We start from the raw sequence: 14,912 nt of genomic DNA on the forward strand, positions 1-14,912 counted from the left end.
CAAAAATATTAAAATAATAAAATTTTAAAGTAAAAATGAACAAACTGGCTTAAACAGATCATTGTACAATTCTGGAAGCAGAAATAATTAGTAAAGTGGAAGACAGATCTTAAGAAATTATTCAGAATGCCAGAGGGAGAGAGGCATAGGACATAAGATGTAAAGATCAACATGTCTAAGGAATTCCTGAAGAATATAAGAGGGATAATGGGCAATCATCAATAATCAAACACATTGTGTTTGAGCGTTTTCCAAAATTAATTAAAGATTTTATCTATAGTTGAGCATGTCCAAGTAATTTCTTATAGAATGAATAGACCTATAACTAGGAAAAACTGAAGACAAAGGGAAATCTAAAGGCAGAAAAACAGATATCTACAAAGGAAAAATTCTTACACTTATAGCTGACTTTCCAACCACAGCACTGGGCTCAAAGGCCATGGAATATTACCTTTCATCGGTTGGGGAAAATAAACATCCAATTAAAATTATGTTCATAGTAAAATTTTCTTTGAAGAATGAGAGTAAAATCATTTTTTATTGAAAACTGTCAAAATCAAAATTTTAGACCAAAAGAATTTTTTTTGTTAGAGTATAGCTTTCACAGATTTTCCCTAAAGGAAATCCGAGGGCTTTATAACTAAGCAGAAGGAAAATAATCCTCAAAAAAATGGTGGATAAAAATCCTGGTATGCAATAAATATTGATTGTATAGGAAAGCAATAATATTCAATTTTGGATATTTAAAAAAAAATAAAGATAAAATAATGGACAGCAAAGCCATGTAAGTTAAGATAGAGATCATCAAAGTCAAAATAATCTAAGGTCTTTGAAATATCTTTTAGTTAAGGGGTAAAATATTGATTAATGTTTGGCTCCATTATGTATGCATGCTAAAGTATACAGAGTAGGGCACCTGGGTGACTCAGTTGGTTAAACTTCTGCCTTCGGCTCAGGTCATGATCCCAGGGTCCTGGGATCGAGTCCCACATTGGGCTCCCTGCTCAGCAGGGAGTCTGTTTCTCCCTCTAACTCTCCCCCCTGCTCTCTCTCTCTTTCTCTCATGCTCTCTATCTCAAATAAATAAAATCTTAAAAAAAAATAAGGTATACAGAGTAACCTCTAAAATAATTCAGACAGAAAATTTAACTTATAAAATAATAAATGAGAAATAATTAAAATGAGAAAAAATAAGCAGGGGGAAAATAGTGAGACAGAAAACTCCAAAAAAGTGGTAAATATGAATCCAAACACATCAGCAATAAGAATATGCATATTTTACTAAAATATTTAAAAGAAAAATATTATCAAACTAGATTTAAAAGTTCTATTTAAATTATATTTTAAACTATAGTATATAGATAAGAAAAAAGTAAGTTAAGAGAACATGCATAAATATAATTTTAATATTTTTGCATTATGCTTAACATACAAAATTAATTTTTGTATATAGTGAAAGAAAAATCAAAACATATTTTTTAATTTTTATTTTTATAATGATATGTACTTCACAGGTAGTTATGAATATCCAATGAGCTAGTGTGGTTTATGTTTAATATGTTACGCTCGATTGCCGTTATCAATGTAAAATCCTGAGCAGAGGGCCCTTTGCCCTCATCTCTCAAGGACTCCATGCAGGCCACTCCGTCTGCATAGCTTCCATGTCCAGGTCATTCAGTGGGGTTGTTATTAAGTTCATTTTGCCAATGGGGAATCTAAGATACAGAGAGAGATAGGAACTGACCTGTTTGATACACAACCTCAGATTTCTGGTTCTGAGCTGGGTCCCCTAGATCAATGGTTTCCAAGCTGATTATGTAGCAAGATCATTAAAAGTAGATTTTTTTTTTTTTAAGGTATACATCCCCCAAACACCAGATCTTTAGAGTTGGAGCCTAGAATCTGTCATTTATATAAAGCTTCCCCAATTTCTACTTCAGACAAGAGTTTCCTTTTGTTCTAGATCAGGTTATCTATAACTGAGTAAAAGTTCACATAAAATCACCCCCAAATGCTAGTATCCCTTTATGAGAGCCATTTTGAGGTGATTATTGAAAGCAGTACAGTTTGGGGGAACAGTCATTATGAGTCATTAAGACCCAAAGAGCTCTGGATTCAAACTGACCTAACCTTAGTCCTGAGTTTGCTGTTTATTGGTGGTGAGATCTTGAGCGAATGAGTTGAGTGCACTCAACTCTGGATAGATTTATTAACCGGCAAAGTAGAAATATTGGAAGAGTTGAATGGGGTAACACATGCAAAGCACAAATCCCAGTACCAGGTTAAACATCAGCCCTCAGTAAGTGAAAACTATTAATAGTTTGTCTTCTACAGGAGATAGAAGGGACAAGCAGAAATAGGAGCATACCAAGAAATAAGTGAGATTAGCAGAAGAAACTTTCAGAGAAACATTTTTTTTTGAGGTAAGAGTGGTCAATTAATCCACTTTTTCTGAGTTCTAGTAGACAGTAGACCAAGTAGACAGAGTTCTAGGCTTGTGTGAGAGAGAGGGTAGCAAAGAGCATGGGTTCTGGGGCCACACTGCCCTGGGACCAACTCTTGGCTCCTCAGCTTATGAGCTGTGTGATCTTGGGCAAGATACTTATCTTTCTGTGCCTCAGTTTATCACCTCTAAAAGGAGAGTGATAAATTTTAGTGCCTCTTCACCATAGGGTTGTTACATGCAATAAATAAGTTCATACGCATAAAGAGGTATATTAGCAGAGAGTAAACAATAAATGTTAGCTATTTTCTGTTAACATTTATTGCTATTTTCTGCTGTGAATATAAACGAGAAGGTTGTTTATGTCAAGGAGCATACTAATTTTAATTGTATGTAAACTCATATAAAATATATGTAAGTTTTCACTGTATGTATAGAATAGAGAAACACACTGTTCGTACTCTATCAACTTCTTTTTTAAATCTTCTATTCTCTGTAAGGTGGTTCTAAACAGCTCTTCCTTACTCTGGTTATTTCATCCCCAACCCCTAACACAAGGCTGGGAGAAATATCCCTGCATTTTCTAAGAGGAAAATGGTGAGATTACAGTAAAGCCTGAGAGGCTCATGTGAACACTCAGTGTATGGTAAGTATTCAGGACATGGGAAGGGCCTGATGGATCACTTACCTATTTGCATCCAGGGGTATGTAAAACCGAAGGTGGTCACTCAGTCAACAAATAGTCACCTTCCATGGATTAAGCTCATTACTTGGTGCAGGGATTATAAAATCAAATGAGACATGGTTGGTAACCTTGAGGAATTGGCCATGTAGTTTGGGAGACACACTCATAAATCAATGGTTACATTGTGCTAGTAGCAATGAAAACATGACAGAATACCAAGGGAAGCCTTGACATCAGAGAAACAATGAAGTTCTGTCAAAGAAGGGGAGAAGTCTTCTCACTGTGGATAGGTCTTGAGCTGAGTTTAAAATAAACAGTAGGAGGTAGCTGGTTGAAGGAGAAGGATGGAAAGACTGGCTTAAACAATCATAAGAGGCAATTAACAGAATGCCCCATCAGGAAGCACAAATCATTACAGCTGGATCAGAGGAGGAGTCATCAGAAATGAGGCCAGAAAGCTAGAAAGAGTTCAAAATCATAAAGTTCAAAATCTCAAAGCTCACCTAGAGAGTTGAGAGCATTGCAGATTTTCAGCAGGAGAGGGAGAGGTCAAATGTGCCTCTCAGAGCTGACTGGTGGTTACATGGAATGAATCAGAGGGTATCAGACTGGAGGTGGAGAGACCAGAAGGCAATCAGCCTGGCCACATATGACGGTGGCCCAGAGAAAGGGCCTGCCATGGTCACACCAGGAGAGAGGCAGGAATAGGCTTTGAATGATTTTACCCAGAGGAATTCTGCAGAGCAGGGTAATTACTGGGTGTGAGGGAGGGAGTGAGAAAGAACCGGGGGTGATTCTATAGTTTCCAGTTCAAAGGTAAGGGAAGGTGTCTCCAAGATAGGAATTGGAAGAGAATTGATCTAGAACTTGCAAACTGCTCTAGCAGCTGTCCTTTCTAACACCGCAAAGTATGGAATTATTAGCAACATGGCAAGGGTAGCAGAAAGTACCAAGTCCTACAGAGGAGAGATGGGAAGAGAAGCGGCGAGGCAGAGCGTACAGGCATGGTGGTCAGAGAAGGAATGAGCAGGCCTTGTCTTTGACAAGACATAGCTGGGATTCGTTTTCCATCACGTATGGTTGCCGTTGAGGGGACATCTCAGGGCTACATGGCCCTGACAGAAGACAGCAACTCAAAAGCCAGATGGATTGGTGGAATAATCTGGGAATTATACAAATAATACTTCTAAAAAATCAACAAAACTCTTGCTTTACTTTCTTCAAAAGCAACACCCACCCCCCCAGTCAACCCTGGAGAGTGAATCTCAAGAGGTCACACACACCCCCCAATTCCCATGGTCTAACTCACTGCTGATTGGCACATGCTGTTGTCTTGATCAGACTTGTGTGGGGGGCAATTCCCTTTAACCTAGACCCTGCGGTCCTCACTGGCTTCCCTCGCAGGGGGAGCAGGAGCAATGTGACCAGGACCATGTGCCAAATGCCTGCTTCCCTCTGGGGTCCTGTCGGTGGCTGAATGACTTGCAGTTCCTGTGCAATGTCACCCCAAACCGGTGATGTACTGGAACCAAGGGAAAGTTGGCCTGTTCTTCTATCTTTTTTCATTCTTCGTTTAGGTGTTTTTTTTTTTTTTTTTTGGTGTTTTTTTTTTGCAGGGGAAGGGGGTTGGTTAAAGACTTGCTCTGGATCTGGGAAATTTAGAGAGAAAAAGAGGAAACAGAAAAGTGATCCTTAGAGAGAAAGCTGACCTGGTATTTATCCCCTGCTTCCCAAACTCCCTTTTCCATAGTCCCAGAGAGACCTTCTACCTGCCCCAGCTCAGACAGGGCACAGAGACCTCGAGGCAGCAGCAGGATGCTCTGCGGTGGGAGCCACCCAGATGCCAGCACAGGCGACTGTTTGGCAGTCTGTCCTTCCTCACAACATGCATCTTATTTCTGTTTCTTCTGCTTGATATGTCATGGTCCTTCCTTTCATATTTTCTACCCCTTCTGGTGTTCCATTTCTTTCTCATTTCATCTTTTTACCTCTTCTCTCCCTTCTACTTCCAGTTCTTCCTGTTAGGTTCCCCTCACTTGCTGTGAGTCCTTCTTCCTTCTCCTCCCTCCTTTCCCCTTCTACTCGACTAGAGTAATTAAATGTGTTTACTCGGGAGGCAGATTTCTGGGTTTGACCCATGCCCTGCCACTTCTTTGATATATGATTTTGGGTAAATTTCTGAGCTTGCCTGTGTCACATTTTCTCCACCCATAATGGAAAGCCACTAATCACATCTCCCTCAGAGTTTAGGTCTAAGGGTTAGATGAGATCATGGAAAGCATTCAGCATAGACTTGATGATTAAAAAGCCTGCCATAGATGTAAGATGCTACTATTAACTTTTAGTTTTCCTTTGGAAACCCAGTTCTCTCTCTAGGCATTGCTGACCTCCACTGATGTGCTTCAGAAATTCAGTAGTCCCTGGCCTGAGCTCGGTCATTATCACTTGGTATGCAAAGTCTTAAACATTGGTTGCTATCTCTAGGTGAACCCTTCCTCAGTCACCTCATTCAACTTTGCCTCTATTCTATACCACAAAAAGGTCAAAACCCAGTATTTTCCTTTCTCATGTCATTTCTCTGTGACATCCAGAAAGCAATGCATATTAACACCACCGTTTTTAATGATGAACAATTTAGTGGCCATCATGCAGTCTAATGGCCTAAGCAAACTCATGTCTTGAATTCAGTCTCTGAATTCAGTGAATGGAGCCTTTTTTTTTCTTTTTTAACTATGCTTTTGAGTCTTGGCAGCCACATGAGCCAATTTATCTGGCTGGCTTGCTCAACTGATTTTTTTTTTTGTCTGTCCACAGTGGGCCTAGGCTGATGGATAGTGAGTTTTCCCTGGAAATTGCTCTTTTTAACTTTTCTTTCTTCTTTCCTCCTTCTATCATCTCATTTCTAACTCTAAACATTTAAGCACTATTAACATGGAGTGCCGGGACACAGCCTGGCACACCACAGGTCGTGGAGTTTCTACAGAGTCAAGTTTTGTTTGCAAATTGGTATAATGTAAAGGAGTCCCCTTATCCATACCCTTGTGCCTGCCCCCACACAATAAAATGACAACCACATAGTTGAATGTTGAAGAGCATAGCCTCTGCATTTCTCAGGATAAGCAATGCTCTGCTGCAGTAACAAACAGCCTTGTAAACAGATGACTCAAATCAGCAATGATTTACTCCTTATTCACTTGATATTCTGAAGTGAGTCAAAGCATCCTTCATCCTGCTGCTACACAATCTGAAACATATAATCTCCATGGTTGTCATGGAAGGAGAAGAGAGAGATGGAAATGCATTTGGCTCTATTCCTGACCATATAGGTTTGAAAGTGACACTCTGCTCCTCATCCATTGGTGTGTGGGTATTTGGTGAATGCTCAAGTCTCTGCCATCCTCTGGGGCAAAGATGATTCAGTTCAAATCCCAGCTTTGCTCCTTGATGGACGCTTGACCTTGACAAGTTTCTTAACTTTTCTGTGCCTCAGTTTCCTCGTCCATAAAAATCAGCAGATGTTTTTCAGAGGCCATGCCCATGACTGGCATCTCTATCTCAAGGTTGGTGTGAGAATTAAATTTATTACATATATACAGAGCTTAGGACAATATCTAGCACATAACAAGCAATAATAAGTGTTTTTCAAAACATGGTCGTTGATCGCAGTCAGAAAGAGTTTGCACATATGTGTTATTTATTTCATGGCTGACCATCAAGAAGAAAGGATGGGCAAGGTGGAGATTGGAGACAAGCATACTGCTCAGAGTTGCTTGAATTCCTCTGTGATACTTGGAAGATGGTACTAGATATGAGCAGCAGCAGCCATGCACTCGTGGGGAGTCTCACACACCCATGTGGGACAGGGGAAGGGCAGCCCTGTGTGTTTTGAAGGGGAGGTTGTAAAACTTCCCTCTAAATATTTCTGATGAATTTGGATTCCTTTGTGTATTTTTCTCAGGAGATGGTCCATAATTTTTGTCAGATCCCTAAAAGGATCACTTCCTCAAAATAGCTTGAAATCTATGGTCCTTAACAGAGGACAAGACTATTAACCTGTAAGCTGACTCTCACAATGAGAAAGGTAGAATTCAGGAAATGGAGGTCTCATGGCATAACAGACCTTGTACCCATGACTGTGAATGGAAACGTTCTATACCTCCTTTCTAGGGGACAGAATCTTTAAGGGGGTGGGAGGAGAAGGATTTTAAGCAGTTTGGGCAGGAATCTGTCCCTCAGGTATCTACAGCTCCCATTTACCTTCTGAGTCTCCTCTGTTCCCACCTTCTCTCATCAGACAGATACTTGGAGACAGAGGGCAGCTCTGAAAGGCAAACTCTCTCTCTTGACCGTTACTGAGGACCTTCAAGTAAACTACCAAGTCTGTTGAGCAAAGTCTCTGGAGCCAAGATTGCCTCAGCTCTGTGATGAGAGGGAGTCAGAGCAGTGGCAGGAACAGAAGAATATACGACATTCATTTTCTGTTTCCTTCTCCAGAGTTAGCATGGGACAGATCGGATACTGGACATGAGCCATGTTCTGTCATTGCCCTACACCCTGCTGTTTCTCATCACACGTCTTTGTGGATCATTAATGTGTTTACAAGCAGATAGTTTCGTACGAAGCATTTATTTACCCTTATTATTAAGATGCGTGTGTTTCACTGGAAGCATCAGCTTTGAGGCCTTTCAAGCACATGATAAAATCAGGCATGCAAAGGGAAGGAGTATTCTGCCCACAGATCATGAGCAGGTAAGCTCAGCATGTCAGATGGTGGTAAAATAAGAGGAAAATACAATTGAAAAACACACTTGAAAATTGTATTACATAAAATAATTTACTTCTCATTCAGAATGACCTTCTGGACCTCTTTGTAAGACAGTAGCCCATGAGCACAGGTACAATCTGAAAGTCGTGACAGTTGTAATAGGGCAAGATCAATAGAGTTACACGTTTGGATCCTGGAGTCAACTAGACACAAAACTGTAGACCTAGGTATAATAAAAGTGACATTGAGGAAGAACTCTGGGAACATGGAAAGTAAGACTGCCAGAGAGACAAGAAGGGCACAACGGAGAAAACCTACATCTTTAATACAGTGAGATTTGTATAGACACACTCCGGTGTTTTCATTCTGCAACCCAGTCTGTTGGCTTAAAAGCCACAAGGTGCTCACGCATGTAATTTATGCTGGAGGAATTGGTGCAACGTGCATGCATGAGTGTATGTGTGTGTGCACTTCAAAGGCTGTAGTTTTAGAAGAATGAGAAGAAAATTACTTCCTGGCCATTTGTTAATAATTCAGGTGATATCCTGCACCTCCATTTATAAAACAATACAATAATAAAAACATTGTAGAAAACAACATCATAAATAACATAAATGAGAAATTTTCAAGTATTTCATGTGCCTTGAAAAGTTCCAAACAGTAGTTCTAACAATTGGTATCCTTTTTTTTTTCTTTTCTTTTTTTTTTTTTTCCTTTCCTCTCTCATTTAGTCTCAGAGCCTGGAAAGAGATACCCACAAGCTCTGTTAGCCCTGATGTTTGGGGTGGAATGAACAAGGTCCTACTTTCAAAAGAGAAACTTATGAGGGCTTCTCAGTTTGCAAAAACATGTTTCTCCCTTATAAAGTGCACTCCTTCCTTCACTGCTGCTTTGTAAGGGGAGGCATATAGCCTGGAGCCATTATAGGGAAACAACCAACCAACCACACAGTGAAGTAAGGAGCCTCATCTGATGGCTGACGTCCTCAGGAAAAAACAAAATGAGAAAAGCACCTTGATCAGGAGAGGAAAAAAGAGTAGAGGACAAGACTATTAACCTTGAAGTCCCATGCCCTCACTCAGCCAGGATTTTATAGCAGGTAGAGCTGGCGAGACCCTACCTGCGTGTCTTCATTTGGTTCAAGCATCTTCTCTCCTAACACCCTTACCAACCCGGCTGCTGATAACCATGTACCAAGCACCTGGGCAGAGAAGGGGAGGCCAACAGCTTTGGGACTGAAAAGTGCCATCAGTAATAACCAGCCCAAGACAGAAATGTGTCAGCCAAGCATAAGATTTTTTATGATATTTGCTCCTTAGAATACCATTCAACGTGGAGGCTGTCAGTGGTTGAACTATGCATAAAGTCCCTTGGATGCGTCTCCAACACCGACCTGTGGAGTTCTACAGAATCAATTTTCCACAGATTAGCATTCCTCTCTTGGCCTGCATGGCAACTGGTTCTGTTTGCCTGTTTGATTGCAGGATGAAAGACCAGGGATCAGAACATGCATGTAGGTATGTACACACACTCTAGGGATGAGCACCTAGGGTCTTTCCTGTCTATTCTTGCAGAAATATATATGTATATATACATATAGACACATATACATAGAATGTGTACATATGTGTGTGTGTGTAAATATATGTATATACACACATATATTTACACACACACACATATGTACACATAATAGATCAACCTCATCTTAACATCTAGTGTTTAGAGAAAGTGCCAACAGAATACATGTGTTTGTGGATGTCACATGAAATGTACCAACCAACCAACCAACCTGAGGTCAAGCCGTTGGGAGGAGAGAACTGCAACAGTCTTTGGGAAACCACCCCTATAAAACCATTCTTTGGATACTTGCTCATGTGGAACCCTAAGGAATTCTGGGAAAGCTGGACTGGAATGAGGTCCTGCCCTAATGAACACCTGAACACCAAAACTAGATCTACTTCTTACACGGGAGTGACTCACACATGGCAGGCAGCATGAACACTAAGCTACAATGTGGATAAAGCCCTGGTGCTTAATACAGATCAATATTTGGCCTCAGGGGTTCCAGGCATAGAGTCTTGGCATCTCAGCCCCCCAGCACCCTGTGGGAATCAGGCACACTGGGGGACCAGGGAGGGACAGTCTGCAGAACTCTTGGCTCCTTTCTGCTTCTCTGACCCAGCGCTGGAAGAGTTGGCCAAGTCAAGATAGAATCGAGACTTGAGGAAGCGGCGGTATGAATCCTTTTCCATCAGGTTGAAAATCCTCTTCTGGGCCTCATCAAAGCAGGTTATCGTGGGCTCTAGCATGTTCCGGCTTGTCTCCTCCCTGGTGCAGGAATCCAGGTTTACCTGCAGGGTAAAGGCCAAGATGTATTAGACACATTGCCCTGTTGAGGATGCGAGGCCGCATGCTTTGTGGTGAGCAATCCGTGTGCACCCTCCATACCTCAGAAATGAAAAGAACATTTAGCTCCACCCCAGCACATGTGAGAGAGTATAAAAGGCTCATCTGCTTCTGGGTGGGCAGGGCAAGATCTTTGTTCTTTCTCATGAATCGGGAAGATTTATCAAAAAACTCATTAAGGGAGATCATCTAAGTCATCTGGATGAAAGAGCTTTCTTAACTGATTGATTTGGGGTTGAGGAGATTATAATGACCTCCTCCGCTGTTAGATCTTTTTCCTTAACTCAGATGATCTAAAGATTCACACCACTGAATACCACTTGCAGGAAATTTCACTAAGATCCAGAGAGTTCTCTGCCATGAAGACCTACCTCTTTGGTTGCCTGGACTGAGATGAATTCATTATAGATCTTTTTGGCCTTGGGACTTAGTTTAGAGGGGGATTTGATTTTCTTGTACTCTTCGCAGCTAATCCAGAAGTCGATGTTCTCCTCACTGTATTCAGACTTCAAGAAAGCTTTGAAAGCTGCCAGACCACCTGTGATGAAGGAAAAAGAGCCACCCTCGTCATCACACTGGCAGGCCTCTTGGGACAGTGTATTTCAGAGAAAGCCAAGGTTCTTGAGAGAATAAAGCATGTGTTCAAACATCCTCCTCTCTCCCCCACTTTCTGGGGGTCACTTGGGGTCAGGTGACTGTAATCTGTTTGACATCTATTGGATCCCAGTTATACCTAGTGTTTCTCACTCAAGGTTTGAAGTCTCAGTGTTTCTAAAATACGCATGCAGCCACCAACTACTAAAGTAAGTTTGAGAAAGAAAAACTAAGGCTGATTCTGCAAGAAGTCTTCATATTTGGAACTTTTTCCCTCTACCTTTTTCCCATGTGGTGAGAGAGATGGTTTTCCACATGGTTTCCATATGAACTTCCCATTGTCTATCACAAAGCTCGAAGGCATGGTAAAATTTTAAACAGACTGGTTCTGTGAGTCTGGAAGTCAGAAGAAACCCAATTCTGTCTGCATTTCCTATTAGATCAAATATACTATGAGATAACTTGTCTATCTAGAGTGCTTTTGTCCTCATCCTACTGGGGAAGAAAGCCGTCAGACTTACATTCATGGCTAATCAGGTTTTCCAGTGATTCAGCCCATTTTTTGACTTCCTCTTGGCTCACCCTAGAGACATTATAGAGAGAAAGAATAACTTGAATGCCATGATACAAACTTAGGGCCAGAAATTTAAGATCCTGAAAAACATGCAGATATTTTCTTTCCCATTCTTATGATGAGACCTATTGTTGATTAAGGCAGTCTTTCCATTTAATGCATGGACATTTCAAATGCAAGTACAGTCTTCATGAAAATGGACTCCATCTTGATCCAAATCTAGCTTAACTAGGAACACAACTTCCTTTTCTCCTCATAGAACATCCCTGACATTAAACAGTTAATACTCAATGGGTCTTCACTGAGGCCTTTTCTCTTACCTCTGACAAACCACCACTTTGTCCTTCTTGCTGTGGGAAGAATTATGTTCACAGGAATCGGACTTCTGCAGCAGGAAACCTAGCCGATGCTTCATATCTTTTGCACTGCCCAGAAGAAGAACAAGAATAATGCTAATTAGGTCTTTTAAAAGATACCGTAGTGGCAGAGCTCAAAGAGTCCATTACTAGTAAAGGGGCAGGGGGAGTTTATTGAGGAAATGGGTGTTGAAGTTGGCGTGAACTCTCAGGAAAAGGAGATCCCACTTCTGGGTCTGCCTGTGACTTGCTAGGAAACCTGGGGCCAGAGTCACAGCCCGGCCTCCTCTGTCTGCAACAGAATTCAGACCCTCAGTCGGCTTTAGGAGCCTCTTCTGAAAGCCTGTCATTTTGACCAATGGAACGCTTTGGTGTTTTTAAAAGAAACACAGTGAAAATGTGACTGCTCTCTGGGTAATTTGTGGGAATGGAAGAGCAAGCAGTGACTGCGGAACGTGGCGCCTTCCTGTCGCGCGCCACCTTCTGGATGGCCGCTGCTGTTTCCACCTGCCTCCTTGCAGGCAGAGGGACCGACAGAAGCAGCGTGGCGCAGGAGAGGGCTGTGCGGTCCCAGCCCCGCATGAGGTGGTGCCAAGCGATGCACGTTATGGGATATTCACAGAGGTGGGTATGCAGCTCCAGCAGAGGGAAGTAGAGGGGTGGCAAAGGCAAATGCTCTGGCCAACACCTGAGCAACTTCAGGCTTGCTTCTCGAGAAATCTCTTGCAGCTGCTGCTATTGCTTTCCTGTTTAATATCTACACCGTAAGAGCATTTACAGATAAAGGGCACCCGAGAAGATAGAGAAGCAGGCAAGAGTCATCACTGGAGCTAGCGACTGTTTAATTAGAGCAGAGCTTCCAGGTTACTGGCACTGTTTAACAGGTAGCTAGGGGACAGCGGAGTGCGTGACTTACCCAGAAAGAAGGACATTTTAATAAGTTTTTAAGCTCAACTTCCTCTTTGTTAATTACTCTTTTGTTTGTATCTCTTTTATTATAAAAGCCAAGAAATGGTTTTAAAAGATAAATGTCACTTTAGAAGAAATGAATGACTAGATATTCCTCCTGAGAGGGAGAAAAATAGAGTCACAAGGATAAAAAGACATTTTAGGACAGCTCCTGATATATCCGTGGCTTATCTACACGCCTTTCTCCAGAAAGCTTGAATTCCATTATATTCTTGGACTGCCCCTAAAATGGTATTTTCTCTTCCTCACAAGACTGACTTCCCCCCTCTGCTTCTCCAACTGGTCAGGGGATGCAAAACCCTCCTTAATGATAGCAAGATATGATCATGAAGGCTCAAGTGATTCTAAGATACAAATATATAATGATTCTGTCAAGAGAGAACTCACTTCACATTTCCATGTGCCTGGTGAGGCTGAGATCTAAGTTACTGACCAATGCAAGTCATTTCATAAAGAGTTGGAAGTATGCTAAGCAAGTATGTTACATTTGTCCTTAAAATGCAATGCAACCTTAAAAATAAAAACCAGCATGACTTCAGAGGTCACTGGAGTCTGGAAGCTGGATTCGATCTTCACTTGGCCACTCACTGCCTATGTGACCTTGAGCAGTTCATGCCCTTCTGCAGCCTCAGGCATTGATGCTAGGGTGAAGTGTCGGAATAGTTGATTTGCAGCTGACCAGTGAGGAGAGGGAAGAGCTGTTGACCTTGCTGATATACAGGTTACTTCCCCAGTTTAGCTTCTTAGCTCCTTGGGCAGACTAGTACAACCCTTCATCTGTCTCCCCAAATACTTACCAGAGCATAACTCTTTCCTGACACTCCTGTATTTTGTGTGGTTAATTTTATATATGAGTTAACCGAAGCTTGGAGTAATTTGCTCCCTTCAGCTCAGGATAGTAATGGTGGAGGTCAGGGGAACTTACTCCATAGATATTCCCTGCCAGACAGACCCTCCTGCTTCATTTTAAAGCAGCCAAGAAAGCACATTTAATAAAGAATATTCTTTCACACTGCTGAATGACAGAATATTGTAAAGGTAAACTTCTAAGAAGTGCACAGAAGACTGTGCTTTCTGGGATATTTCTAAATTGAAATTTAAGGTGATTTTTATTTGCAGGGAAGCAAGGGGGTGGTACACCCACAGACTGACTTTCTACCTTTAACTGTAAGATTAAATAATATAATATGCACTAGTTTTGTATTTTTCTTCAGCTGGCTAATATATAAGCAGTCTCTGAAAGCATTTATTTATACCTTTTTTTTTTAAGCCAAAAGCATATGAGGAGCTATGAAGTAGCTTTACCTTTTTTTTTTTTTTAATCAAGAGACAGTACATCAACAAAACAATGTCTGCAGGATGAGATCTTCTACAGAACCCTTAACTGAATTGCTAGGATCAATACTTCTCAACCACCACTCATAAGGCATTTCAGGAACTGGGGAAAGGGGCAGAGAGATACGGGGTGGGGGGTGGGGTCTAGTATTGGAACTCATACTGTATTGTCCCACTTGCTTATAAGAACATAGACAGTAGAAGATACTGCAGCACCACACAGAAAGCACAGTGCCTGTGATGTAGTCAAACCTCATTCTGGGGTATCTTCCCCTAAACCACCCCATCGGAAAGCTCAGAGCCATGATTCCACAGACCCCAGTGATGCTCAAATAACAACAGCAATCACAGACCACTGTATTTGGTCCGAAAACTCGTATCACTTCTTAATTCGAACTAGCTCGGTGAGAAGATCAGAACAGTCTTCAAAACCGAGATCATATAAAACAACACATAGGTGCCAACATTCGGGGGGGGGGGGCACACTTCTCCAGTGACAATTTCTAGCTGGTCTTAGAGGAGAGCTAGCAAGTTGAGGCCCTCCTGACCACACTGTTTCTAATTCCAAAGAACTAGGTTAGCAAATAGTATATGTAAGTAACTAAGAAAGTCTGTCTGAAAGTGAGTGGCTGAAAATAATCTTACCTCCTCAAGCAAGAAGCCGGCAGACCTGCAAGTCCTTTGCACATCTTGTTCGGTGTGGGATTCGCAAGCTGGGGAGGAAATGCGGCAGCAGGAGCTGCGGCTTCTGTTTTGAGCGCACTTGGCCTTTCCTCCGTGAA

At 41.6% G+C, this 14,912-nt stretch overlaps 2 protein-coding genes across 8 annotated transcripts in view; one reads left to right on the forward strand and one right to left on the reverse strand.

The window, feature by feature from the left end:
- Positions 1-14,912, forward strand: part of LOC144382630 (uncharacterized) — a 74,568-nt gene that overhangs the window by 19,211 nt on the left and 40,445 nt on the right. The window lies entirely within an intron of this gene.
- Positions 7,736-14,911, reverse strand: RGS4 (regulator of G protein signaling 4). 2 transcript variants are annotated; one of them, XM_036103477.2, is made up of 5 exons: positions 14,776-14,911; positions 11,791-11,895; positions 11,418-11,479; positions 10,674-10,840; positions 7,736-10,247 (listed from the first exon to the last, which is right to left on the reverse strand). In XM_036103477.2, exons 1-5 carry the CDS (start codon positions 14,817-14,819, stop codon positions 10,008-10,010), a joined length of 618 nt encoding a protein of 205 aa, XP_035959370.1. In that variant the 5' UTR covers positions 14,820-14,911; the 3' UTR covers positions 7,736-10,007. The 2 variants fall into 2 exon arrangements, with proteins under 2 accessions (XP_035959370.1, XP_035959371.1); XM_036103478.2 differs by lacking the exon at positions 10,674-10,840 and having other exon boundaries at positions 10,177-10,247.

This window comes from Halichoerus grypus, chromosome 7, assembly GCF_964656455.1.
Source record: "Halichoerus grypus chromosome 7, mHalGry1.hap1.1, whole genome shotgun sequence".
Classification (NCBI taxonomy): domain Eukaryota; kingdom Metazoa; phylum Chordata; class Mammalia; order Carnivora; family Phocidae; genus Halichoerus; species Halichoerus grypus.

Bases quoted from the DNA above. Each gene is read 5' to 3' on its own strand.
- RGS4 (XM_036103477.2), bottom strand. From the start codon at position 14,819: ATGTGCAAAGGACTTGCAGGTCTGCCGGCTTCTTGCTTGAGGAG. The intron at 10,841-11,417 runs GTAAGTCTGACG...CCTTCATCACAG, and splicing joins AAACCTGATTAGCCATGAAT to GTGGTCTGGCAGCTTTCAAA. The intron at 10,248-10,673 runs GTAGGTCTTCAT...TTTACCCTGCAG, and splicing joins CAGTCCAGGCAACCAAAGAG to GTAAACCTGGATTCCTGCAC.